The 25,586-nt window shown below is 43.2% G+C and overlaps 1 protein-coding gene across 1 annotated transcript in view; it reads right to left on the bottom strand.

The window, feature by feature from the left end:
• Positions 1-6,579: 6,579 nt before the first annotated feature.
• The window catches only part of LOC144497557 (uncharacterized), a 52,639-nt gene continuing 33,632 nt past the window's right edge, over positions 6,580-25,586 (bottom strand). Inside the window, exons 8-9 of the mRNA XM_078218981.1 lie at positions 16,927-17,077; positions 6,580-16,836 (exon numbers count right to left, since the gene is read on the bottom strand). Coding sequence (XP_078075107.1) covers positions 16,157-16,836; positions 16,927-17,077 — 831 coding nt within the window. The 3' untranslated portion in view covers positions 6,580-16,156. The remainder of the gene's footprint in view (positions 16,837-16,926; positions 17,078-25,586) is intronic.

The following is a 25,586-nucleotide window of genomic DNA, read 5'->3' as shown; positions in this document are numbered from 1 at the left end:
CGCTATGACTCTCACCAGTTTTTACAAATGCACCATAGAAAGCTTCCATTCCGGTTGGATCACAGCTTGGTATGGCTCCTGCTCTGTCCAAGATCACAAATATCTACAAAGGGTTGTGAATGTAACCCAGTCCGTCACGCAAAATTAGCCTCCCATCCATTGACTCCGTTTTCACTTCCCGCTGCCTCAGAAAAGCAGCCAGCATAATCAAGGATCACAAGCACCCCACTGACATACTATCTTCCGTCTTCTTCCTTCGGGAAAAAGGTACAAAATCTGAGATCATGTACCAACTGATTTAAGGACAGCTTCTTCCCTGCTGCCATCAGACTTTTGAATAGACCTACTTTATATTAAGTTGACCTTTCTCTAAACTCTAGCTATGACTGTAACACTATATTCTGCACTCTCTCTTTTCCTTCTTCCCTATGTACTCTATGAATGGTATGCTTTGTATAGCATGCAAGAAACAGTACTTTTCACTGTATCCCAATACATATTAGTGCTAGGGGTTAGGAGCATCCAGGAGGGCTTCTTGAAAAGTATGTAGACAGTCCAACTGGGGAAGGGGCCGTACTGGACCTGGTATTGGGGAATGAGCCCAGCCAGGTGGTCCATGTTTCAGTAGAGGAGCAGTTCAGGGACAGTGACCACAATTCAGTAAGCTTTAAGGTACTGATGGATAAAGATAAGTGTAGTCCTCAAGTTAAGGTATTAAATTGGGGGAAGGTTAATTACAATAATATAAGGCAGGAACTGAAGAATGTAGATTGGGGGCAGATGTTTGAGGGCAAATCAGCATCTGGCATGTGGGAGGCTTTCAAGTGTAACCATAGAAACCATAGAAACCCTACAGTGCAGAAGGAGGCCATTCGGCCCATCGAGTCTGCACCGACCACAATCCCACCCAGGCCCTACCCCCACATATTTTACCCGCTAATCCCTCTAACCTACGCATCCCAGGACTCTAAGGGGCAATTTTTTTTAACCTGGCCAATCAACCTAACCCGCACATCTTTGGACTGTGGGAGGAAACCGGAGCACCCGGAGGAAACCCACGCAGACACGAGGAGAATGTGCAAACTCCACACAGACAGTGACCCGAGCCGGGAATCGAACCCGGGACCCTGGAGCTGTGAAGCAGCAGTGCTAACCACTGTGCTACCATGCCGCCCTTCTAGATTAATAGTCTAGCGGTAATACCACTGGGCCACCACCTCCCCCTATGTACTCTATGAATCCCTATCAACTTACCAGTGTAAGTTGATAGGGATTCAGGACCGGCACATTCCTGTAAGGATGAAGGACAAGTGTGGCAAGGTTGGGAATCTTGGATAACGAGAGATATTGTGAGCCTAGTCAAAGAGAAAAAGGAAAAAGCTAGGAGGATGGGAACACACGAAGCAAGTGTGGAATACAAGGAAAGTAGAAAGAAACTTAAGAAAGGAGTAAGGAGGGCTAAAAGGGGTCACAAAAAAGAATTGGCCAGCAGGAAAATCCCAAGGCTTTTTATACATATATAAAGAGCAAGAGGGTAGCCAGGGAGAGGGTTGGCCCTCACAAGGACAAGGGAGGGAATCTATGCATGTGAGAATGTGTATAAGGTAGATTGAGAAGAGGAAAGGGTTAAAATTGGGATGCGTAACTAGAAATCAGTTGAGGGATAAACTGGTTTTGGAAAGGGCCTGAGGCGAGGGCGACAAGCAAAACTAATGATCACGTTAAAGAAACTGCCAATAGGTAATTGTGGTTCTGGCTTCGGAGGGCAGGGCCTTATCGATTGGCCTTTTGTTCTTGAAAGTAATCTAATCAGAAACTTTAATAGCCATGTCCTTACGTGGCTGTCGCCTTTTGTTCTTGAAAGTAATCAAATCAAAATGTAGCAATACAGCTATGCCCTTATTGGCTAACAGAAGTATGTGGATGTATCTCCGTCGTGTAGAACTGAAAACTGTTTTGTAAGCCAGACAGAGACTCACAAACCCATGCTTGATGCGCATGGTCTAGTGATCTCTCCTCCAATGCAATAAAGAAGGTTTTTGGAGAAACCTGTGTCTCTTCAGTTTTTGATCCGACTTCCGAAAACGAATTCTACACGTGGAGCCAGAGGAAATGGGCGAGGTATTAAATGAGTACTTTGCGTCAGTATTCACCAAAGAGAAGGACTTGGTGGATGATGAATCTGGGAAAGGGTGTGTCGATAGTGTGAGTCATGTTGAGATCAAAAAGGAGGAGATATTGGGGTTCTTGAGAAACATTAAGGCAGACAAGTCCCCAGGGCCTGATGGGATATACCCCAGAATCCTGAGAGAGGCAAGGGAGGAAATTGCTGGGGCCTTGAGAGAAATCTTTGTATCCTCACTGGCTACAGTGGAGATGCACTCTCTCTTTTTCTTCTTACCTATGTACTCTATGAATGGTATGCTTTGTCTGTATAGCATGCAAGAAACAGTACTTTTCACTGTATCCCAATACATATTAGTACTAGGGGCATGGGTGGGGAAGAGTTTGTAAGAAGCATCCAGGAGGGCTTCTTGAAACAGCATGTAGATAGTCCATTGAGTTTGTGTCTATATGCCCTGTTTGTGAACAGAACTCCCACTCATCTGATGAAAGGGCAGTGCTCCGAAAGCCTGTGGCTTGTGCTACCAAGTAAACCTGTTGGACTTTGACCTAGTGTTGTGAGACTTCTTACTGTACAGGGGAGGTCCCAGAGGATTGGAGAATAGCCAATATTGTTCCTTTGTTTAAGAAGGATAGCAAGAATAATCCAGGTAATTACAGGCCGGTGAGCTTTACATCAGTGGTAGGGAAATTATTGGAGAGGATTCTTCGAGACAAGATTTATTCCCACTTGGAAATAAGTGGACGTATTAGTGAGAGGCAACATGGTTTTGTGAAGGGGAGGTCGTGTCTCACTAACTTGTGTTTTTGAGGAAGTAACGAAGATGATTGATGAGGGTAGGGCAGTGGATATTGTCTACATGGACTTCAGTAAGGCCTTTGACAAGGTCCCTCATGGCAGACTGGTGCAGAAGGTGAAGTCGCATGGGATCAGAGGTGAGCTGGCAAGGTGGATACAAAACTGGCTCGGTCAAAGAAGACAGAGGGTAGCAGTGGAAGGATGCATTTCTGAATGGAGGGCTGTGGCAAGTGCTGTTAAACTTCTTACTGTGTTTACCCCAGTCCAACGCCGGTATCTCCACATCGCAAGTGCTGTTCCTCAGGGATCAGTGCTGGACCTTTGCTGTTTGTAATATATATAAATGATTTGGAGGAAAATGTAACTGGTTTGATTAGTAAGTTTGCGGATGACACAAAGGTTGGTGGATTTGCGGATAGCGATGAGGACCAAAGGATACAGCAGGATATAGATTGGTTGGAGACTTGGGCAGAGAGATGGCAGATGGAGTTTAACCCAGACAAATCTGAGGTAATGCATTTTGGAAAGTCTAATACAGATAGGAAATATACAGTAAATGGCAGAACTCTTAATAGTATTGATAGGCAAAGGGATCTGGGTGTACAGGTACACAGGTCACTGAAAGTGGCAATGCAGGTGGAGAAGGTAGTCAAGAAGGCATATGGCATGCTTGCCTTCATCGGCCAAGGCATTGAGTTTAAACATTAGCAAGTCATGTTGCAGCTTTATGGAACTTTAGTTCGGCCGCACTTGGCATATAGTGTTGAATTCTGGTCGCCACATACCAGAAGGATGTGGAGGCTTTGGAGAGGGTACAGAAAAGATTTACCAGGATGTTGCCAGGTATGGAGGGCACTAGCTATGAGAAGAGGTTGGAGAAACTTGGTTTGTTCTCACTGGAATGACGGAGGTTGAGGGGCGACCTGATAGAAGTCTACAAGATTACGAGAGGCATGGACAGAGTGAATAGAAGCTTTTTCCCAGGGTGGAAGAATCAATTACTGGGGGGCATAGGTTTAAGGTGCAAGGGACAAGGTTTAAAGGAGATGTACGAGGCAGATTTTTTACACAGGTGGGTGCCTGGAATTCGCTATCAGGGGAGGTAGTGGAAGGAGATATGCTTGTGACCTTTAAGGGGCGTCTTGACAAATACATGAACAGGATGGGAATAGAGGGATATGGTCCCCGGTTTTAGTTAAGTTGGACAGCATGGTCAGTGCAGGCTTGGAGGGCCTAAGGGCTTGTTCCTTTGCTGTAATTTTCTTTGTTCTTTGTTTGTTCTATATGACAATAATAAATCAAATCAAACAACATTGATCAATGTCACCGTGAGCTGGTGTACCTTCTCCATCAATGGGTATGTCACTTCCGCTTCCCAGGAAGTATTTCATTTCCCTCAGAAAGAAGAACTTGTGTTTAGATATCAACTTTCGCAAATTCAAGACATCTGAAAGCACTTTACAGCTAATGAAGAGATTTTAGAAGCGTGATCAGTGTTGTAATGTGTATAAGTTGAACCCACATATCTGCCTCAAAGTTGAAAGAGTTAACAAGCCACAAGTGACAATAATTTATAACAATTCTGTTTGATACGATTCAGTTTCCAAGACTGTAAATGCATCCCCCCCACCTCTCTCCCCCCCGCCCCCGCAAACTGGCAGCCTGAACATTTTGATTTGATTTAAAGTCATAGAATCATCGAATCCCTACAGTGCAGGAGGCCATATGTCCGATCAAGTCTGCGCAGACCACAATCCCACCCAGGCCCCATCCCCATAATCCCACGCATTTATCCTAGATAGTCCTCCTGACACTATGGGGCAATGTAGCATGGCCAATATACCTAACCCACACATCTTTGGTCTGTGGGAGGATACCGGAGCACCCAGAGGAAACCCACGCAGACATGGGGAGAATGTGCAAACTCCACACAGTGACCCAAGCTGGGAATCGTACCCGCATCCCTGGCGTTGTGAGGCAGCAGTGCTAACCACTGTGCAACCATGCCGCCCGTAGTGGCAACTAGTGTTAACTAGTTAGAGCTGCAAGTGACAACGCTGCTGCCTTTGGGTCTGGTTTGCTGAGGAATGTTGTTTATTGATGCCTATGTCTCTCTGAGGCAGTTCACAGAGAGAAACTGTCACTCCTCACACACTGCCCACATCCTATCCATGCCAAATGATTCCCCAGCCAACACTTCGCACCCCCCCCCCCCCCCAGCTCTTCACACCCGCTGTCATCCTATGTCTTCCACCCATGACCCCTCAAACCGTCCATGCCGACCTCTGCCCTCCCTCCCCACTCAGTGCAGATTGGACCCTAGGAGATTGAAAAACTGTTTCCGGTATTGGTTACACCTCAGGGTGGACCACAGTATTCCCAGACAGAGAGAGAGAATGGTTATAATCATCATAGTGTACTGCATGCTGAACAATATCACTCTCAAATAAGGTATAGACTGGAAATGTATAGGAGAGGAACTGGGACAGGTGACACCTGGGACTGGAACATCCTTGGAAAGGGAAATTGGCTGCGATGTCCCAAGAGTGGTGAATGGACCAGGACATCCCAGGAGAGGCTAATGAATGAAGACGTTGTGGGAGAGATGAAAGGATGGGGTGAATGTTGAGCTTCTGAAATTGAAGCCAAAGGAAGCCTTTCCAGGAGTTGATCCCTGGATAGGACAGGGCTGTCAGACATGAACACATGGGCATGTCAACACACTGACCCCCACTTCACATCCTGAGTCAGTGTCCAAACACCGAGTCCTCATCTTCTTTCCCTCTCTGCTGTGCCCATCTCCCCTGTCTCCAATTTGTTCTCTATTGCCCTGTCTCCCTCTCTCATGTGTCCCTCCCTCCTGGGCTGATTCCATCACCATACATCAGCATTGCTGTGGATCTTCCTGTTCTGACCTCCTGTCAAACACATCTGATGATGAAGAATGCTATTTCCTACACTAGAAATCTCTGTCAAACAAGCAGTTTTTGTTCGAGATGGCATCCTGTAATATCCACACTCATTCAGGAATGAATATTCAGTGATCAAAATTCCTACGGATTACTTCCCATAATATCCTGTGGGGAAACAGGTGTGGAAATGCTCCTTATGCTGTGTGAGAAGATCCAGCTGAGAGACCTGCTTGCACAGTGATTTGTGCTGAACTGTTTGACTGGAGCAACCCAAGCCAGGATAAGATCGTGAAGTTGGGATATTCATTCCAAGGTGGTGGAGTACCCTGGGAGATGGGCCGAGTGACCCTAGAATGAGTGCAGAAGATGCTGGGTGAGGAGTTGGGCTCTCTGGAAAGGCCTATCTCAGAGAAGTGTCATATTGAAGTTTAAAAAGAGAAACAAAACTGTCACTCCTCACACACTGCCCACATCCTATCCATGCCAAATGATTCCCCAGCCAACACTTCGCACCCCACCCACCCCCCGGCTCTTCACACCCGCTGTCATCCTATGTCTTCCACCCATGACCCCTCAAACCGTCCATACCGACCTCTGCCCTCCCTCCCCACTCAGTCCAGATTAGTGGCAATTCAAACCAAACATTGTCCTTACACCACCAATGCCAACTCGCCCATTATCCACAATGGGCAGAACTCAGGACCCTTGCTGAGATTTAATAAAAACAAAGTCCCAAGTATCTGTTGTAGACTTTATTTTTTTGAACAACAATTATTCACAAAGGAAATTCATAAAAGGTACAATTACATTTACATTCCTTCAATTACATTGTCCTATATAACTAAGTTTAAATCAAATTGCATAATGCCCAATAAAAGCAAACAATGAAATTTATAGTCCCACATCAACGTGTCCATAACCACTTGGAGTTGTGAATCAATCTGTGAAATTGCAGGCACCCAATTTTGCTCATGGTTGTGAAATCTGTCATGTAGAACCATTCCAGTCAATCCGAGGCTTATGCCAAAAGACACATTGGAAGGCAATCATTTTAACACTCCAAATACTTTTTTTCCAAGAATTAAAGACAGGAGTTTGAAATGCCTTTTGAGCTTGACAGATCCCCTTGACAGCTTATCTTCTGACAACTATTCTTGCGTTTCAATGAGCTCTCAGTTCCAATGGGCTTGTGTGCTTTCCATGCATATTCATTGGCTGCATTTAGTAACCTCATAGAAGTCATACAAGAAGTCATAGAAACCCTACAGTGCAGAAGGAGGCCATTCGGCCCATCGAGTCTGCACCGACCACAATCCCACCCAGGCCCTACCCCCACATATTTACCCACTAATCCCACTAACCTACGCATCACAGGACTCTAAGGGGCAATTTTTAACCTGGCCAATCAACCTAACCCGCACATCTTTGGACTGTGGGAGGAAACCGGAGCACCCGGAGGAAACCCACGCAGACACGAGGAGAATGTGCAAACTCCACACAGACAGTGACCCGATCCGGGAATCGAACCCGGGACCCTGGAGCTGTGAAGCAGCAGTGCTAACCACTGTGCTACCGTACCGCCCCTCAAAGCACATCTAAATTTTCTCAATTTTTGCTGCCACAAACATGTTTGGGGACCCATAAGGGTACTTTATCTATTCAAACAAATCCGTGGAGCTCAGACCAGCTCCTAACGAGTCAAATCTACACATGTTGGGTTTCAGACACCTCTCCCTTCAATACCACGTTATGGTACCAGTTGATGTTATAACTGGATGGGAAGATCCCAGAATAGAACCCTGGCTCAAAACACTGTAATTTCTACTTTTTAAACATGAAGGAACAGTGACACAGGAGTGCTAATTAATTTTAATTTTAATTAGTGAGCTTGATCAGTGGAAAGACCTCATCCTAGTGAGACAAAGCCAGACTGAGTGTGAGTATGTTGAATTTGGAGCACGTGGGAATTCGGAGGGGGAAGATGTGATCTTTGCATTTTTTCTTTGCTTTTCAGAGCTCCCTTGACCTGTTGAGCTGTGGAGACTACAAGGGAGAGAGTTGATTGGTAAGTAGTGATAAGTATTTAACTACTTATACTTATAATTTAGAAGGTCTTTTTGCAGTTTATAGTTTGTACATTCTGTAGTAATGAGCATCAGAACAAAAGGGCCCTAGAGTAGTTGATTTAAAAGGTTTAATTTAAAGAGTAAGTCACGACAGGAGAGCTCCTCATTGGCAAATGATACAAGGTTGAGTGCGAGAATGAGCTGTGAGGATGCAGAGAAGCTTCAGCGTGATTTGGACAGGCAGAGTGAGTGGTCATATGCATGGCAGATGCAGTAGAATGTGGATAAATGTGAGATTATCCATTTCAGTAGCAATAAAGGAAGGTAGATTATTATTTGAATGGGTGTAAATTGAAAAACAGGATATTCAGCGACACCTTGGTGACTTTGTGCATTAGTCAATGAAAGTAAGCATGCAGGTGCAACAGGAGTAAAGAAGGCAAATGATATGCTGGCCTTCATTGCGAGAAGATTTGAATATAGGAATAGGGATGTTTTACTGAAATTGCACAGGGCGTTGGTGAGGCCACATCTGGAGTATTGGGTGTTGGTTTCATGTTCTTACCTGAAGAAGGATGTCCTTGCTATAGAGGGAAATCAGCAAAGGTTTACCAGGCTGATTCCTGGGAAGGCAGGTCTGTCATATGAGGAGAGACTAAGTTTGTTAGGATTGTATTCATTAGGAGTTTAGAAGAGTGAGAGGGGATCTCATAGAAAAGTATAAAGTTCTAACAGAATTAGACGGGAGGATTCAGAAGGAATGTTCCTGATGCTGGGGAGTCCAAAAGTAGGGGTTATAGTTTGTGGATAAGGCGTAAACCTTTTAGGACTGAGGTGAAATTTCTTCACTGAATCGATGGAATTCACTACCACAGAAAATATTTGAGGCCAAATCGTGTGATTTGTCAGTATTCTGTAACTTGATTTTGTGTCTCTGTATGCCCTGTTTGAGAGCAGATATCCACTCCATCTGATGAAGGAGCAGCGCTCCGAAAGCTAATGGCATTTGCTACCAAATAAACCTGTTGGACTTTAACCTGGTGTTGTTAAAACTCTTACTGGATATATTTCCAAGGCAGTATGGCAAGTGGCTTGGAGGGAACTTGCAGGTGGTGGTGTTCCCATGTGTCTGCTGCCCTTGTCCTTTTAGATGGAAGTGGTTATATGTTTGGAAGGTGCTGTCTGAGGATCTTTGGTGAATTGTTGCAGTGCATCTTGTAGACAGTACACACTGCTGCTACTGAGCGTCGGTGGTGGAGGGAGTGGATGTTTGTAGATGTGGTGCCAATCAAGCGGGCTGCTTTGTCCGAGGTGGTGTCAAGCTTCTTGAGTGTTGCTGGAGCTGCAGCCATCCAAGCAAGTGGGGAGTATTCCATCACACTCCTGACTTGTGTCTTGTAGATGGTGAATAGGGGAGTCAGGAGGTGAGTTACTCGCCGCAGTATTCCTAGACTTTGACCTGCTGTTGCAGTCACTATGTTTTATGTGGCGAGTACAGTTGAGTTTCTGGTCAATGGTAATCCCAAGGATGTTGACAGTGGGGGATTCAGTGGTGGTAACACCATTGAATGTCAAGGGGTGGTGGTTAGAGTGTATCTTATTGGTGTTGGTCATTGCCTGGCATTTGTGTGGAGCGAATGTTACTTGCCCCTTGTCATCCCAAGCCTGGATATTGTCCAGATCTTGTTGCATTTGAACATGGACTGCTTCAGTATCTGAGGAGTCACAAGTTGTGCTGAACATTGTGCAATCCTCGGTGAACATCCCCACTTCCGACCTTATGATGGAAGGAAGGTCATTGATGAAGTAGCCGAAAGATTCTTGGGCCTAGGACACTACCCTGAGGGACTCCTGCAGAGATGTCCTGGAGCTGAGATGACTGACTCTCCACAACCATAACCATCTTCCTATGTACCAGGAATGACTCCAGCCAGCGAAGTATTTGCCCTGATACCCATTGATGCCAGTTTTGCTCGGGCTCCTTGATGCCACACTTGATCAAATGCAGCCTTGATGTCAAGGGCTGTCACTCTCACCTCAGCTCTGGAATACAGCTCTTTCGTCCATGTTTCAACCAAGGTTGTAATGAGGTCAGGAGCTGATTGAACCTGGCGAAACCCAAACTGGGCGTCACTGCGCAGGTTATTGCTGAGCAGGTACTGCTTGATAGCACTGTCGATGACCCTTTCCATCACTTATAAATGGATAGGCATTTCTGTGTTCGCAAATGAGACTCTCGGATGAAATGTTGCCTCCATGGTACTAGGGTCAAGGATGTCTCAGAGCAGCTACACGACATTCTGGAGGAGGAGGGTGAACACCAATGGTCATGGTACACATCGGTACCAAGACGTACGTTTAAAAAAAGGGATGAAGTCCTAAAATCGTATATAGGGAGTTCGGAAGCATGTTGAAAAGTAGTATCTCCAAGCTAGTGATCTCAGGATTAATAACAGGGCTACGTGCTAGTCAGAGTAGAAATACCAGGAATTATCAGATGAATAATACATGGCTGGAAAGATGGTGCAAGGGGGAAGAGTTTCAGATTCCTGGGACATTGTGATTGCACTAGTCCTACTTCCAAACTGGATGGGTTACACCTAGAAAGGACCGGGACTGATGTCCCAGGGCAAATATTTGCTAGTGTGGTTGGGACCGATTTAAACTAGAATGGCAGGGGAATGGGAACATAAGCAGGGTGACAAGGGCAAGAAACAAAGATTGCAATAAAAGTAACAGTGAAATGCAAAACGGTCGACAGTGTGATCAAGAATGAGAGGCAAATAGGGCCACAGAAATAAACAAAGGTTAGGATGACTGAACATGACAAAAAGGCAAGCCTAAGCTTTGTTTATTAATGCATGAAGCATCGAGATTAAGGCAGTCGAACTGACAGTGCAAATTGAGGTAAATGGATATGATCTCATAGTCATTACGAAGACATGGTTAAAAGCTCAAAACTAAGAACTTAATATCCAGGGATGTTTGACCCTTTGGAAAGACAGGAAGGAAGGAAAAGGTGGTGGGGTAGCACTGTTAGTAAGAGATTAAACGAGGTCAGCTCTGAGAGACGATCTTGGCTCGAATGGTATCGAGTTCATTTGGGTGGAGGTAAAAAAGCAACAATGGAAAGAAGACATTGGTGGGAGAAGTGTACAATCCCCCCAAACAGTAGCCACACTGGAGGAAAGGGTATAAATCAGCAAATAATAAGAGCATGTAAAGATTATAGTGCAATAATTATGGGCGACTTTAATCTTCATGTTGATTGGGTTAACCAAGTTGGAACAGGTAGCTATGACAACAAATTCATAGAGTGCATTAGGGATAGTTTCCCAGAGCAACATATCATTGAGCCAACCAGGGAACAGGCTATCTTGGATCTCATAATGGGTAATGAGGCAGCTTTAAAAAATTACCTCAGAGTAAAAGATCCCCCAGGAAGTAGTAATCACAACATAATAGAATTTGATATTCAGTTTGAGAATGACAAACGTGGATCAGAAACAACTGTTTAACTTAAATAAAAGGGAATCACGATGAAATGAAGATAGAGTTAGGTAAACTGGACCGGATGGATAGATTAGCAGGAAAAGATAGTAAGCAAGCAGTGGCTGACATTTAAGGAGATAATTCATGACTCTCAGCAAAGATATACCCCAGTAAGAAGGAAAGATTGTCAGAGAGAGATTAACCAACTATGGCTAACCAAGGAAGTTAAGGAGAGTATTAAGTTGAAAGAAAAAGCATAAAAAAGGCAAAAGTCGGTGATAGCCTGTAGATTGGGATAAATTCAGAATCCAGCAAAGGAGGACTAAAAAGATGAGAGAGAGAAAATAAACTACTTGGGGAAACTAGCGAGGAATATAAAAACTGACAAGATCTTCATTAAATATATAAAAAGGAAGAGAGAGGTCAAAGTGAACATAAGCCTCTTAGAAAATTAAGGTGAAGAGATTAAGTTATAGGGAATAGGAAATGGCAGAAGAGTTAAACAGATTTGCATCAGTCTTTACAGAAGAAGATACTTCGAACATCCCATTAATACTAAAGAATATGGGGGAGCAAATAAGTACCATCATTATCAATAGAGAAGTGGTATTAGACAAATGATTGAGACTAAAGACAGATAGGTCCTCTGGTGCTGATGCCTTGCATCGTAGGATCCTAAAATAAGTAGGTATAGGAATAGTGGTTATAATTTTCCAAAAATTATTGGATTCTGAAGAAGTACCGTAGGATTGGAAAACTGCCAATGTGACATCCCTATTCAAAAAGGGAGAGAGGCAAAAAGCAGATGGCTATAGTTCGATTAGCCTAACGCTTATTGTTGGAAAAATCTTGGAATCAATTATTAATTGACACATTTGGAAAATCATAATCAAGCAGAATCTGCATGGCTTCATGAAAGGGAAATTGTGTCTGACTAATTTATTACTTTTTTGAGGAAATCTCAACCACAGTGGATAGAAGAGCCAGTAGGTGTGTTGCATTTGGACTTCCAGAAGAAATTTGACAACGTACCTCAGAAAACATTGTCGTAAGATCAGAGCCCATGGTGTTGGAGATAGCATATTAACATGGATAAAGAATCGGCTAATGGGCAGGAAACAGTGAGTGGGGTTAAGGGGTTATTTTTCAGGTTGGTGAACTGTAACCAGTGGGGTTTCACAAGGATCACAATTATTTACAACATATATTAATGACTTGGAGGAAAGAAGCGAATGTACGGTAGCCAAATTTGCAGATGACACAAAAGGCAAATTGCGAGAAGGATACAAACAGTTTACAAAGAGATATTGATAGGTTAAGTGGGCAAAACTTTGACAAATGGAGTATGAAGTGGAAAAATGCGAAATTGTTCATTTTAGAAGGGAGAACAAAAGAACAGTATTATTTAAACAAAGAAAAACTGCAGAAAGTTGCAATACAAAGGGACTTGGAGTGCTTGTGCATGAAACACAGAAAGCTAGCACACAGGTGCAGCAAGTTATCAGGAAGGCTAATGAAATGTTGGTCTTCACATACAAGTAGGGAAATCTTGCTGCACCTGTACAAGGTACTGGTGAGACCACATCTGCAGTACTGTGAGCAGTTTTGGTCCCTTTATTTAAGGGAAGATAATATTTCGTTGGAGACAGTTCAGATAAGGTTCACTAGGATGATCCCTGGTATGGAGGGATTATTTTATGAGGAAAGATTAAACGGGTTGGGACTCCACTCATTGAAATTTAGAAGAATGAGAGGAAATCAAGGGTTACGGGGAAGGGGCAGGAAATGTGACAGTCAGCCATGGTCCGACTGAGATTTGAGGGGCTGAAAGGCCTGTTCCTGTTCCTATTTCTTCTGGTCTAACAAGAAAAAAGATTGATTAAACATGAAAAATTGATTATAATACAATATCCCTTTGCTCCTCCTTTAGCTTAGCAGTCTCACTCATACATTTTAAGATTAATATAGATGACAAAGTACATTTCAAGCTACAATACATTAACACACAAAGTTAGTGTCTGCAGATTTCTCCTCAGATTGCCCCCAGATTGTCACATGACAGTTTCCAAACTCCACTTCCAAAATATGCTTTAAAATCTTCTTTCATAGCAATACTTTCACTTAGCAATTTGCATTCCGGAATCCAGTCTAGATTTTACAATTACACTTTTCCACAAAGCTTCCACTCCACTTTTAACAGTGGATCCATTCCAGGATTTTGTACCAACACCTTTGGGATTTTTTTGCCTTGAATGTCTTCCACTGTTGTATAATTTCAACCAATACTTTCTTCCCAATTATTTAAAAAAATTTCCAGGCGGTAGTAAGACATTCTCAACTAATCCTATTTTCTAGCATTCTCACCAACCAATTCCTTCTCAGTTCTGTGACTTGAAATGAACAGTACTCCATTTTGCTCCCCATTCCACTTTGTTCCTTTCACTTCAGACCGCATGGAAACTTTTCTTTTTTTCTCTGGATTCCTTAATGAGTTGCTCCTTAGATTTCTGGCACTGATTGCCTTAACCACTCTATTGTATGATTTTTCTTGTTGGAAAGCTGAAAGATGTTCTCTCTATAGCTGTCCATCACCAATTTCCCCTGGCTTCCGGCTCAAACTAAAGAACAAAGAAAGCGCTTTCTCTCTCTCTCTCTCCAAGGACCTCTAGTTGCTAAGCAACTATATTTATTCTTCACGCCATAGCTCTCTAAACACAACAGAATCCTAGCTAGAGCTGAAACCAACCTTCACACACACAAACACCTTTGTACAGCATGAAATTAACTATAGGTCCCATTCCAGGCACAGAAACATTAAATTAAACCCACCTAAAACTCGACCTCATTTCTAAAACTTACCCATACAAATATAAATCCCTTAAAACTATATTTGGTTTCCTCACACCTCCCTTGAAAGAAAGAAATCATCACGATTGTGAAGATTTCTTTACATCGTGTTACACCCACTTTACCCAAACTCATCACAAACATATAAAGACATAACTTAGTATACAAGTGCAGTTTCCTTAGTTCACATTTACACATCATAATATATAATTACAATGATTTAACTAAGCCAAAGACAATAACTTTAAAAAGATCAGACTCTATAAATGGTAACATTATAATACTCAAGTCTTGTGTTTCTTTTTCTTCTGATTTCCAGTTTCAATCTCAGAAAAGAATGTTTCATTTAAGTTTACCTTCCAATTGTCCTTTTCGGCACTCAGAAGCATAATTTCATTCTCAAGCCAACTTACCAAATTCACATGTGGTGAACTTGCATTTCGATTTAACACAGTCAAAATGTCATGTTTGTGCATTAACATATCCATTTCTTTTCTGATCCAAATCTGTTTCAAGAATATTGTTAAGATATTTCTGATGTTCACTCAAGATGATATTATGCTCTTGCTTTGTTTCTTCAAGATTTTGTAATCTTTCTGTTTCTCCGAGTCCCATTTCAAACAAGTTATTTTCAATACTGTTTGAGCCATGTCAATCACTTCCTTTCTCTGAAGTTTTGTCATTCGTTCTAATCCTTCAACTTTTTCAAACAACTTCTGACCTGTCTCAGTCCATTTCTCAGCAGATTGTGACTGGTCTTTGGCAAACTGTTCACTTGCCTTTCTTCCAACGACTACTTCTTGTGTAATATCACTGACAAGCATTTTTACATCAGTGTCTCTGGTTATTGACTCAGAAAGATCACTTTGCTATTTTAGTACTTCCGGTTGACAATTCATTGTTTCCAATTTTTCAGGTACTTCTGTTGTTTCTTCATTATCCATTATTGACTTTGACATATCAGTAATAGTACTTGGATCAATTCTTTGTTCAACTCGATCATAATTCAGCAATGAGTTTTTATTCACAGGAACAACTTTTGGATCACGACACTCCATACCATCCATCTTCTCCTTCATTTTGTTTTGAATTTTAAGCATCTCATTGCTCTTCTCACAACCAAGATCTGACAGCTCATTAGTTTTACTTTTTAATTCTGCATTCAACCAATTATTCTGATGACCAGAACCTCCTTTCCTTGTTCAAGATATTCTCCACAATACTTCATAAATACTTCTGATGCTTGAAATTCACCAAGTTTTTAACTGACAATCAACCTTTTCTCAATTTGCTTTCTCAAGTTTATCCTTTAGACAGTTCAACTCCTCTGTCAAATACTCCACTTTTCCTGGCCGATTCTCAATTGTTCTCATCAGTTCCATTTTTTCATTCACAAAATCCTCTTTCATACATGAACGTTAATTTTCTGTGTTAATCGGGTTTTCCTCCAATTGCTTGTTAGGTGAAATAAGTCTCTCATCTTTCTCCACAGTAGTTTTCAAAAGTTTAAGATCACCATTATCAACTGCCTGTTGCAATACAGTTGTCAGCACATTACTGTCTTCACAAGCCAAATCATTACCGAGGATGAAATCTATTCCTCCGATAGATACTTTGGGAATAGTTCCCACTGTAACGATTGCATTTACAAATTAATTTCTTAGATTAATTTTAGGGTTCACCCTTTCATTGATACCTAATACTTTTTCCTTCATAAGACTTCCTGGAACACAAATTGTATCATCAGCTACCATTAATGATTGATCTACCTCTGTACCTCTTAAATTTTAATTTGTTTATTTATTTTGTTAGCCGAGCAAGGGAAAACTTATCCCTTCGAAACAAAACATCCGGAACCTCCAGTAGCCTGAGTTCCTTTACCAGTACTCAAATAATTCTGTCAACTATCTTGAGGTCTAACCCCCCTTCTCATTGATTCTGAAGGAGCATGCTGCAATTTGAGACAGAATCTGCCTCATTTCATTCAAAGTTTCATTGCTTCTTTGCAGAAGCTGACAAAGAACCTCATTCTGCTGCTGAAGAATCTCATTGTTTCTTTGTAGATGCTGCTGAAGAATCTCATTGTTTCTTTGCAGATTCTGGCTAACATCCATCTTAAATTCAGTCAAAGTTTGCTGAAGCAAGTTAGAAGTGGCCTGATAACTCTCCGTACTTTGAACCTGTTCCTGATGCAAGCATGCAAGAAGCTTTAGATAATCTTCATTTTCTTCACCAACAGCATGGGCCTGATGTTGTCTGTGTGCTCGTGGAGACGGCGGAGCTTCTGCTCCCAAAGCTGCAGATTCCTCACCTCCAGAAGATTCTGAGCGTTCTCCCTTCACCACAGCAGCCAGAGCATCACAGGCCTCCTCCTTCACATAAGCCACAACATTTAACTTGAACTCAGCAATACCACTCCCCAATTCAGGCATCTTAGCCTCCTGACATTCCTCCCCTTCCTCTATTGCAGCTGCCATGCCACATTGCTGAGAGGTATTCAACTCCGTACCTTCCTCATCAGTCCTTTCAGGAATCTCAGACATTTCTGCCAACTCTCCTCCATCACCATCTGATGTGACCATGGACACTTGTGTATCTGTCAGAGGAAGAAAATCACAATTATTGTCTTTTGCCATGTAAATTAACTCTCCTCCCGATGGTTTAAACACTCAGCTGCTGACATCACCTTTGCTCATCCCCATATCTGATCCGCCATTGGTTATCGTGGGGTTGGAGAGAAGCTTCCTTGTGAACGCCTCCTGCTCTGTCAGCTCCTTGATGTACAGAACCTGCCCTTCAGTCAACGGGTGCTCCTGGGCGTTATGGGTCAGCTTTACCTAAAAATTAAAATTAAAAATGTATCATGGTCCAGACTTTCCCGTGATGTCTTGTGACACATTTTCTGAGTGCTGGAGACAGCTTTTGGCTTGCACCCAGGGGAATTCTGATTAGAGATCAATGACACAGTCAGAGCCATCTCCAAGACAACTGCATTTTACAAAACGTCATCAATTTAGTTTTACAAAATCTTGTGGTCTTTCTGTATTTTCGACGCAAATACTAGGATTTAAAGTTTCAGAAATTAACATATACATATTTAATAATCAGTTATTGCCGACTTGTCTATCATAGGCAAACTTGTACATAAGCAGCAGCTTCTATACATACTGATGTCTTCTTTTGGTCTGGTGACCTGGTCGAAGGTTAAACTGACCTTGAAACAATTGGACTGATCGTGGGAGAGGTTGGAGACAGACACTGCTGAGACAGACAATGCTTTGGAAGGACAGCTGACTTGTGTGAGCACTGGAGGGTAAACAACACAGAAAACTCTCAGTGTAAGGGAAGTAGGTGAACCGCAGTGTGACTGTCCTCTTGCCTGTGGTGGTTTGATGACCGTGAAAATGATGTGTACATCTCACATATGAATGGTTCCGCCCCAGTGTGCAGAGGGCTCATTAGTCCGAGAATGATTTGTTAAATACCATACATATAGTTTGTCTCCTGTATTAATGTTGCTGTGTGCAGGGAGAAGGTCACTCAGTGAATTATTTGCTACATACCATACATGTGAATATGTCAGTATACAAAAGAAGCAAATGAGCCCAAGGATAATTTGTCACATACCTCGCATGAAAACGGTTTCTCCCTTTTGTGAACACTTTGGTGTTTACGGAGGTGAGATAACTGTGAGAATGATCTGTCACACACTTCGCATGTGAATGCTTTCTCCCCTGTGTGAATGCGTTGGTGGACACGGAGGTTCGATGACTTCGAGAATGATTTGTCACACACATTGCACGTGAAAGCTTTCTCCCCTGTATGAATGCGCTGGTGTACGTGGAGGTTTGACAACAACGAGAATGATTTTTTACACACCTCACACATGAAGGGCTTCTCCCCTGTGTGAGTGCGTCGGTGTCTGTGGAGGTGCGCAGACCGCGAGAATGATTTGTGACACTCCTCACACGTGAAGGGTTTTTCCCCAGTGTGAGTGTGTCGGTGTCTGCGGAGGTTTGACAACTGAGAGAATGATTTGTCACACACGTCGCATATAAATGGTTTCTCCCCTGTGTGAACGCGTTGGTGTTTACGAACGGTCGATGACTCCGAGAATGATTTGTTACACACCTTGCATGTGAAGGGTTTCTCCCCCGTGTGAATCACCTGGTGCCTTAGCAGCATTGTAGAATTCACAAAACCTTTATCACAAACATCACACTTGTATCGTTTCCTTTCCATGTGGCTGCCCTTGTGGTAACAGTAGTTGTAACAAATGCACCTTAGAAGATCTTATGGTTCTGCAGAGTCTCCAACACACTCCACACACTTGAACAGCCTCTCACGTTTAGGAATGAGTCAGTGGTTCATGAGGCTTGATGAATGATTGAAGCTCTGACCACACTTACGCTTCATCTCAGCTTCACATTGATCGATCACCCACAGCTGAATCTTCAGAATGATTGGTTCTGATGGAAGGTTCCACACCATTGACCAGTTTCAGATCCGAGGACATGTCAAAGCTCCACCAACCAACCAATTTCCAGATTAGGGTTTCACTGCCTAACCTTCTCTGTGTTAAGCAGTGCTATGAAGAGACTGGGTGTCTTCCCACAGTTGTACATTTGTTCCTTGAGTGATGGTCAAGATCTATCTGTAGTGACTATCCTCTCTGTATTCACTGATGTGATATGGTGCAATCCTTCTGTAAAACAGAAAAAGGAAACAGGATTTCCTTCAATTGCCTCTCCTTTGCTGAAGGGACTGACTCATCAGTTAGAGACTGTTACACAGTGAGTGCCAATCTATTATTCCCCGGTGTGGAGATCAGATGCAAGTCCTTTCTTTTTCTTCACTTGAGTGTCACACACTATTTCCAGCAGGGACATTGGATAGCGACTAGGAGCAGAAAACCTGGCTGCACTCTTTCCTCCACCTCGTCCCCATCTTTCCAGGCATTGTGAGCGCAATGGAAAAAACAATGTGGAGGAGTGTAAAACAAGTTATCAACTCATTATGAGCTCATGTTGTGTTTACAATGACCAATTTTACCTTTTAAATGTGTGGTAAATTCAATGGAGATTTTGGAATTTCACCCCCTTTTCCCAAATTATTTGAAGAAATCGCACTGGGCAGGAAGTGCTGGAAGCTAATATTCCTTCAGTGTAGCGGATTACAGGGTTCTGGTTTATCCTGGGAAATCAGATACACTGCACTCACTCAAACAGCACATCCCAAATTCAGCGATCAGACACAGCACTGGGCAAAACTCAAAAATCCAAGCCCAGGTTTTTGGGAAAGGCCGAGGCCTTCAGGTAAAATCTTTAAAGAAGATATTAAAAGACATTTCAATAAATAATTACACCTCACCTTCTCATATTTAGTAATGACCTATCAACGAAACTCAGCCTGTAAATCAGAAGGGAAATGCTTCCAATAAACACACTCAATATCCAACACACAGCTCCAATCAAACAGCTCAGCACAAAGCACCGAGTAAACAGGTCTCTCAGCTGGATCTTCTCACACAGCATAAGGAGCATTTCCACACCTGATTCCCCACAGGATAGTCAGACTGCCTGAACATTAGTGTGGATATTATGCAATGTAATTATTATAAATTCTGCTCCTTCACTCACCATCTCCTCACTTGGTTTTCAGTCCCTACAGGAAGTGAAGCAGCTGTGAAAGAGGAAGAGGAGAGAATGGGCGGGCTCTCTGATTGATGTCTCTCACAGCCAATACAAATATTTCTGAAGTAACATGAGTCTCCTGAAGCTTGGGAAACTGACCGGTGAAACGGAGGCGACTTTGAGCAGCAGATCAGGTGGGGATTTAAACTTGTCATTATCCCATCTGATTAAAACCTCACTTATTGCAGCTGCTGTCTCAGTTCCCAAGTAAATGTTTGACAGAGATTTCTAGTGTGGGAATAACATTCTTCATCCTCGGAGGCTTTCAAACTGACATCAGTGTGGGATGTGTAGCCTCTGATGTGTTTGACAGCAGATCAGAAGAGAAAGACCCACAGAATCCAAGGCAGTGATGATGTGCAGAAATGTGATTAGCATCTGATTAAAACAGTGGTTCCCAAACTTTTTTCATTGTGCCGCACTTTTGGAATAAAAATTTGCTCGCGCCACACCAAATTGTTTATTGATAAGAAATACATTTAAAAACAAAAAAACAACTCCTAGCAGTGCTTGATTCATAACATAGAACACAACTACTTTATAATATGATCATTGTATAAAACAATGCTTGTTTAAACCATGTTTAAATGTTTCTTTGATTGTCCTTGAATCTTCCCGCCACACTTGCCATCCTCTCTCGCCACACCAGCGTGGCACGCCGCACCCTTTGGGAACCACTGGATTAAAACCTTACTTATTGCAGCTGCTGTCTCAGTTCCCCTGGTAAATGTTTGACAGAGATTTCTAATGTGGCGATAGCACTCTTCACCCTCGGAGGGTTTCAAACTGACAACATCAATGTGGGATGTGTAACTGCGGATGTGTTTGACAGCAGGTCAGAAGAGGGAGTCCTGCAGCGTTCAAGGCAGTGATGATGTGCAGTGGTGGGATCAGCACATCAGCGGGGCACAGGAGTGAGAGAGGAAATTGATCCAGTGATCGGGGAGTGCCTCTATTCCTGGGAGAGTGACTACGTGACTCAGGGAGTAGAACATAGAACAGTACAGCACAGAACAGGCCCTTCGGCCCACAATGTTGTGCCGAGCTTTATCTGAAACCAAGATCAAGCTATCTCACTCCCTATCATCCTGGTGTGCTCCATGTGCCTATCCAATAACCGCTTAAATGTTCCTAAAGTGTCTGACTCCACTATCACTGCAAGCAGTCCATTCCACACCCCAACCACTCTGCGTAAAGAACCTACCTCTGATATCCTTCCTATATCTCCCACCACGAACCCTATAGTTATGCCCCCTTGTAATAGCTCCATCCACCCGAGGAAATAGTCTTTGAACGTTCACTCTATCAATCCCCTTCATCATTTTATAAACCTCTATTAAGTCACCCCTCAGCCTCCTCCGCTCCAGGGAGAACAGCCCGAGCTCCCTCAACCTTTCCTCATAAGACCTACCCTCCAAACCAGGCAGCATCCTGGTAAATCTCCTCTGCACTCTTTCCAGTGCTTCCACATCCTTCTTATAGTAAGGTGATCAGAACTGCGCACAATATTCCAAATATGGTCTCACCAAGGTCCTGTACAGTTGCAGCATAACCCCACGGCTCTTAAACTCCAACCCCCTGTTAATAAAAGCTAACACACTATAGGCCTTCTTCACAGCTCTATCCATTTGAATGGCAACCTTTAGAGATCTGTGGATATGGACCCCAAGATATCTCTGTTCCTCCACAGTCTTCAGAAACCTACCTTTGACCCTGTAATCCACATTTAAATTAGTCCTACCAAAATGAATCACGTCACATTTATCAGGGTTAAACTCCATTTGCCATTTTTCAGCCCAGCTTTGCATCCTATCTATGTCTCTTTGCAATCTACAACAGCCCTCCACCTCATCCACGACTCCACCAATCTTGGTGTCATCAGCAAATTTACTGATCCACCCTTCAGCCCCCTCCTCTAAGTCATTAATAAAAATCACAAAGAGCAGAGGACCAAGCACTGATCCCTGTGGCACTCCGCTAGCAACCTGCCTCCAGTCCAAAAATTTTCCATCCACCACCATCCTCTGTCTTCGATCAGATAGCCAGTTACCTATCCAATTGGCCAACTTTCCCTCCATCCCACACCTCCTTACTTTCATCATAAGCCGACTATGGGGGACCTTATCAAACGCCTTACTAAAATCCATGTATATGACATCAACTGCCCTACCTTCATCAACACACTTAGTTACCTCCTCAAAAAATTCAATCAAATTTGTGAGGCACGACTTGCCCTTCACGAATCCGTGCTGACTATCCCGGATTAATCCGCATCTTTCTAAATGGTCGTAAATCCCATCCCGAAGGACCTTTTCCATCAATTTACCAACGACCGAAGTAAGACTAACCGGTCTATAATTACCAGGGTCATTTCTATTCCCTTTCTTAAACAGAGGAACAACATTCGGCACTCTCCAGTCCGCTGGCACCATCCCCGTGGACAGTGAGGACCCAAAGATCAAAGCCAAAGGCTCTGCAATCTCATCCCTTGCCTCCCAAAGAATCCTAGGATATATTTCATCAGGCCCAGGGGACTTATCGACCTTCAGTTTATTCAAAACTGCCAGTACATCCTCCCTCCGAACATCTATTTCCTCCAGCCTATGAGCCTGTAACACCTTCTCTTCCTCAAAAACATGGCCCCTCTCCTTGGTGAACACTGAAGAAAAGTATTCATTCATCACCTCGCCTATCTCTACTGACTCCATACACAAGTTCCCACTACTGTCCTTGACCGGCCCTAACCTCACCCTGGTCATTCTTTTATTCCTCACATAAGAGTAAAAAGCCTTGGGGTTTTCCTTGATCCAACCCGCCAAGGACTTCTCATGTCCGCTCCTAGATCTCCTAAGCCCCTTTTTCAGCTCATTCCTTACTAACTTGTCACCCTCAATCGAGCCATCTGAACCTTGTTTCCTCATCCCTACATAAGCTTCCCTCTTCCTTTTCACACGACATTCCACCTCTTTCGTGAACCATGGTTCCCTCACTCGGCCATTTTCTCCCTGCCTGACAGGGACATACCTATCAAGGACACCCAGTATTTGTTCCTTGAAAAAGTTCCACTTTTCATTAGTGCCTTTCCCTGACAGTTTCTGTTCCCATCTTATGCCCCCTAATTCTTGCCTAATCGCATCATAATTACCTCTCCCCCAATTGTAAACCTTGCCCTGCCGTATGGCCCTATCCCTCTCCATTGCAATAACAAAAGACACCGAATTGTGGTCACTATCTCCAAAGTGCTCTCCCACAACCAAATCTAACACTTGGCCCGGTTCATTTCCCAGTACCAAATCCAATGTGGCCTCACCTCTTGTCGGCCTATCCACATATTGTGTCAGGAAACCCTCCTGCACACACTGCACAAAAACTGCCCCATCCGAACGATTTGACCTACAAAGGTTCCAATCAATATTTGGAAAGTTAAAGTCCCCCATGACAACTACCCTGTGACCCCCACACATATCCATAATCTGCTTAGCAATTTCTTCCTCCACATCTCTATTACTATTTGGGGGTCTATAGTAAACTCCTAACAACGTGACCGCTCCTTTCCTATTTCTAACTTCAGCCCATATTACCTCAGTGTGCAGATCCCCCTCGAAGTGCCTCGATGTGCTCATCTTGTGAGTAGATGCCCCATGGTTTGATATCTTACGGACGCACCCTGCCCAGGGTCACCTGCTCTGGAGGTTCAGCTTCCCTCAGCTCCGATTTCTGAGATTCATTCAGCCCTTCTGTTATTCTCCTGGGATGTCCCGGTCCATTCACCTCTCCTGAGATGTCCCAGTGAACTTTCCTCTCCTCAGATGTTCCAGTCCACTTTCCTCTCCCGGGACGTTCTGGTTCATTCTCCTCTACCTGGATATCACAGCCCGAAGGTAGTGTCCAAACACCCAAATATCCTGAGTGTAATTTGAAAAGCTGCCTCAAATAGGCGCACTTGGCAGAAACTCGCCACTCTCATTATTCCCATCTTGAGTCACGGTCATTTCTGTGGTTGGTTCCAGCTTCCTGGGTGGTGTTTACAAATCAGTATTCAACATCACAAAAGTTCAATTTGCACTTATATCAGGAATTTTAAATGTAAATTAGATAAGATCAATTTCAGCCGGATTACGCTGACAAAACCAACACAAACTAGTGTAAATTCTCGATCACAACCTTGCATTTGTGGTTGTTGCATATTTGTCAAGGAGTTTCACTAAAACAACCTTTTTTGAAAAATTGTGTATGACCAACTGAAGCAGTTTTATTTAAGGTTGGTACATTGTGATCTGATTGATTTCATGATCAATGCAGTGTGTAAACATCTACAGGTCTGAGGTCATGTCCCAACCGATTCAAGAACAGCTTCTTCCCTGCTGCCATCAGACTTTTGAATGGACCTACCTCACATTAAGTTGATCTTCCTCTACACCGTAGCTATGACTGTAACACTGCATTCTGCCTTCTCTCGTTTCCTTCTCTCCGAATGGTATGCTTTGTCTGTAGAGCTTACAAGAAACAATACTTTTCCCTGTATACGAATACATGTGACAATAATAAATCAACTCAAATCAAGGATAATTTCTTCACTCATTTTACAACATGTTTGTGTTTCAATAAATGATGGTGGGGTTTGTACAGGGAGCCCAGAATTTGAGGAATTTCATGTGACAACAACTTAAATCCACATAGCTGGAATAATGCATCTAGCATTGGACTTGAAGCCAAAACCTTGTTCTCTGAGTCAGAGGTTGTGCGTTCAAGTCCCACTTGAGGACAAAAAAAATCCTGGCTGACACTTTTGTGCAGTACTGAGGGGTGGAAGAGATTACAGGGATAGGGAGGGGAGAGGCCATGGAGGGATTTGAAAACAATCCCAAAAACCTCACTAAAACTAACACTGAGCTTTCCTGGGAAGATTGGGTGACAACCCAATCACTACAACCATCACCAACTTCTACAGATGCACCATAGAAAGCATTCTTTCCGGTTGTATCACAGCTTGGTATGGCTCCTGCTCTGATCAAAAACGCAATAAACTACAAAGGGTTGTGAATGAAGGCAGCCCATCACTCAAATCAGCCTCCTATCCATTGACTGTCTACACTTCTTGCTGACTCAGGAAAGCAGCCAGCATAATCAAGGACCCCACACACCCCTGACATACTCTCTTTCACCTTCTCCCGTCAGGATAAAAAAATCTGCGGACACATACCAATCGACTGAAGAACAGCTTCTTCTGCTGCCATCAGACTTTTGAATGGACCAATCTTGCATTAAGTTGATCTTTCCCAACACCCTAGCTAAGACTGTAACACTACATTCTCTCCTTTCCTTCTCTATGTATGGTATGCTTTGTCTGTAAAGCGTGCAAAAAACAATACTTTTCACTGTATACTAATACATGTGACAATAATAAATCAATGGGGCAAAACCTTGTGAATGCTATAAATCTGATAGAGATTCAGCAAATTTTGGAAAGAAGTCTCACAACACCAGGTTAAAGTCTAACAGGTTTATTTGGAATCACGAGCTTTCGGAGCGCTGCTCATTCATCAGGTGAGTGACAGAATGATTAATATGTCCTTTGTGGTCTGTGCTGGTGCTGCCTTTCCTCTTGCTTGGGTGACATAACCATCAGAGCATTGAGCTGTTTGATTGGAGC

The sequence above is a fragment of the Mustelus asterias genome, chromosome 8 (assembly GCF_964213995.1).
Source record: "Mustelus asterias chromosome 8, sMusAst1.hap1.1, whole genome shotgun sequence".
Classification (NCBI taxonomy): Eukaryota; Metazoa; Chordata; class Chondrichthyes; order Carcharhiniformes; family Triakidae; genus Mustelus; species Mustelus asterias.
The sequence above is the reverse complement of the archived record's forward strand: the minus strand, read 5'-3'. Positions and strand labels throughout refer to the sequence as shown.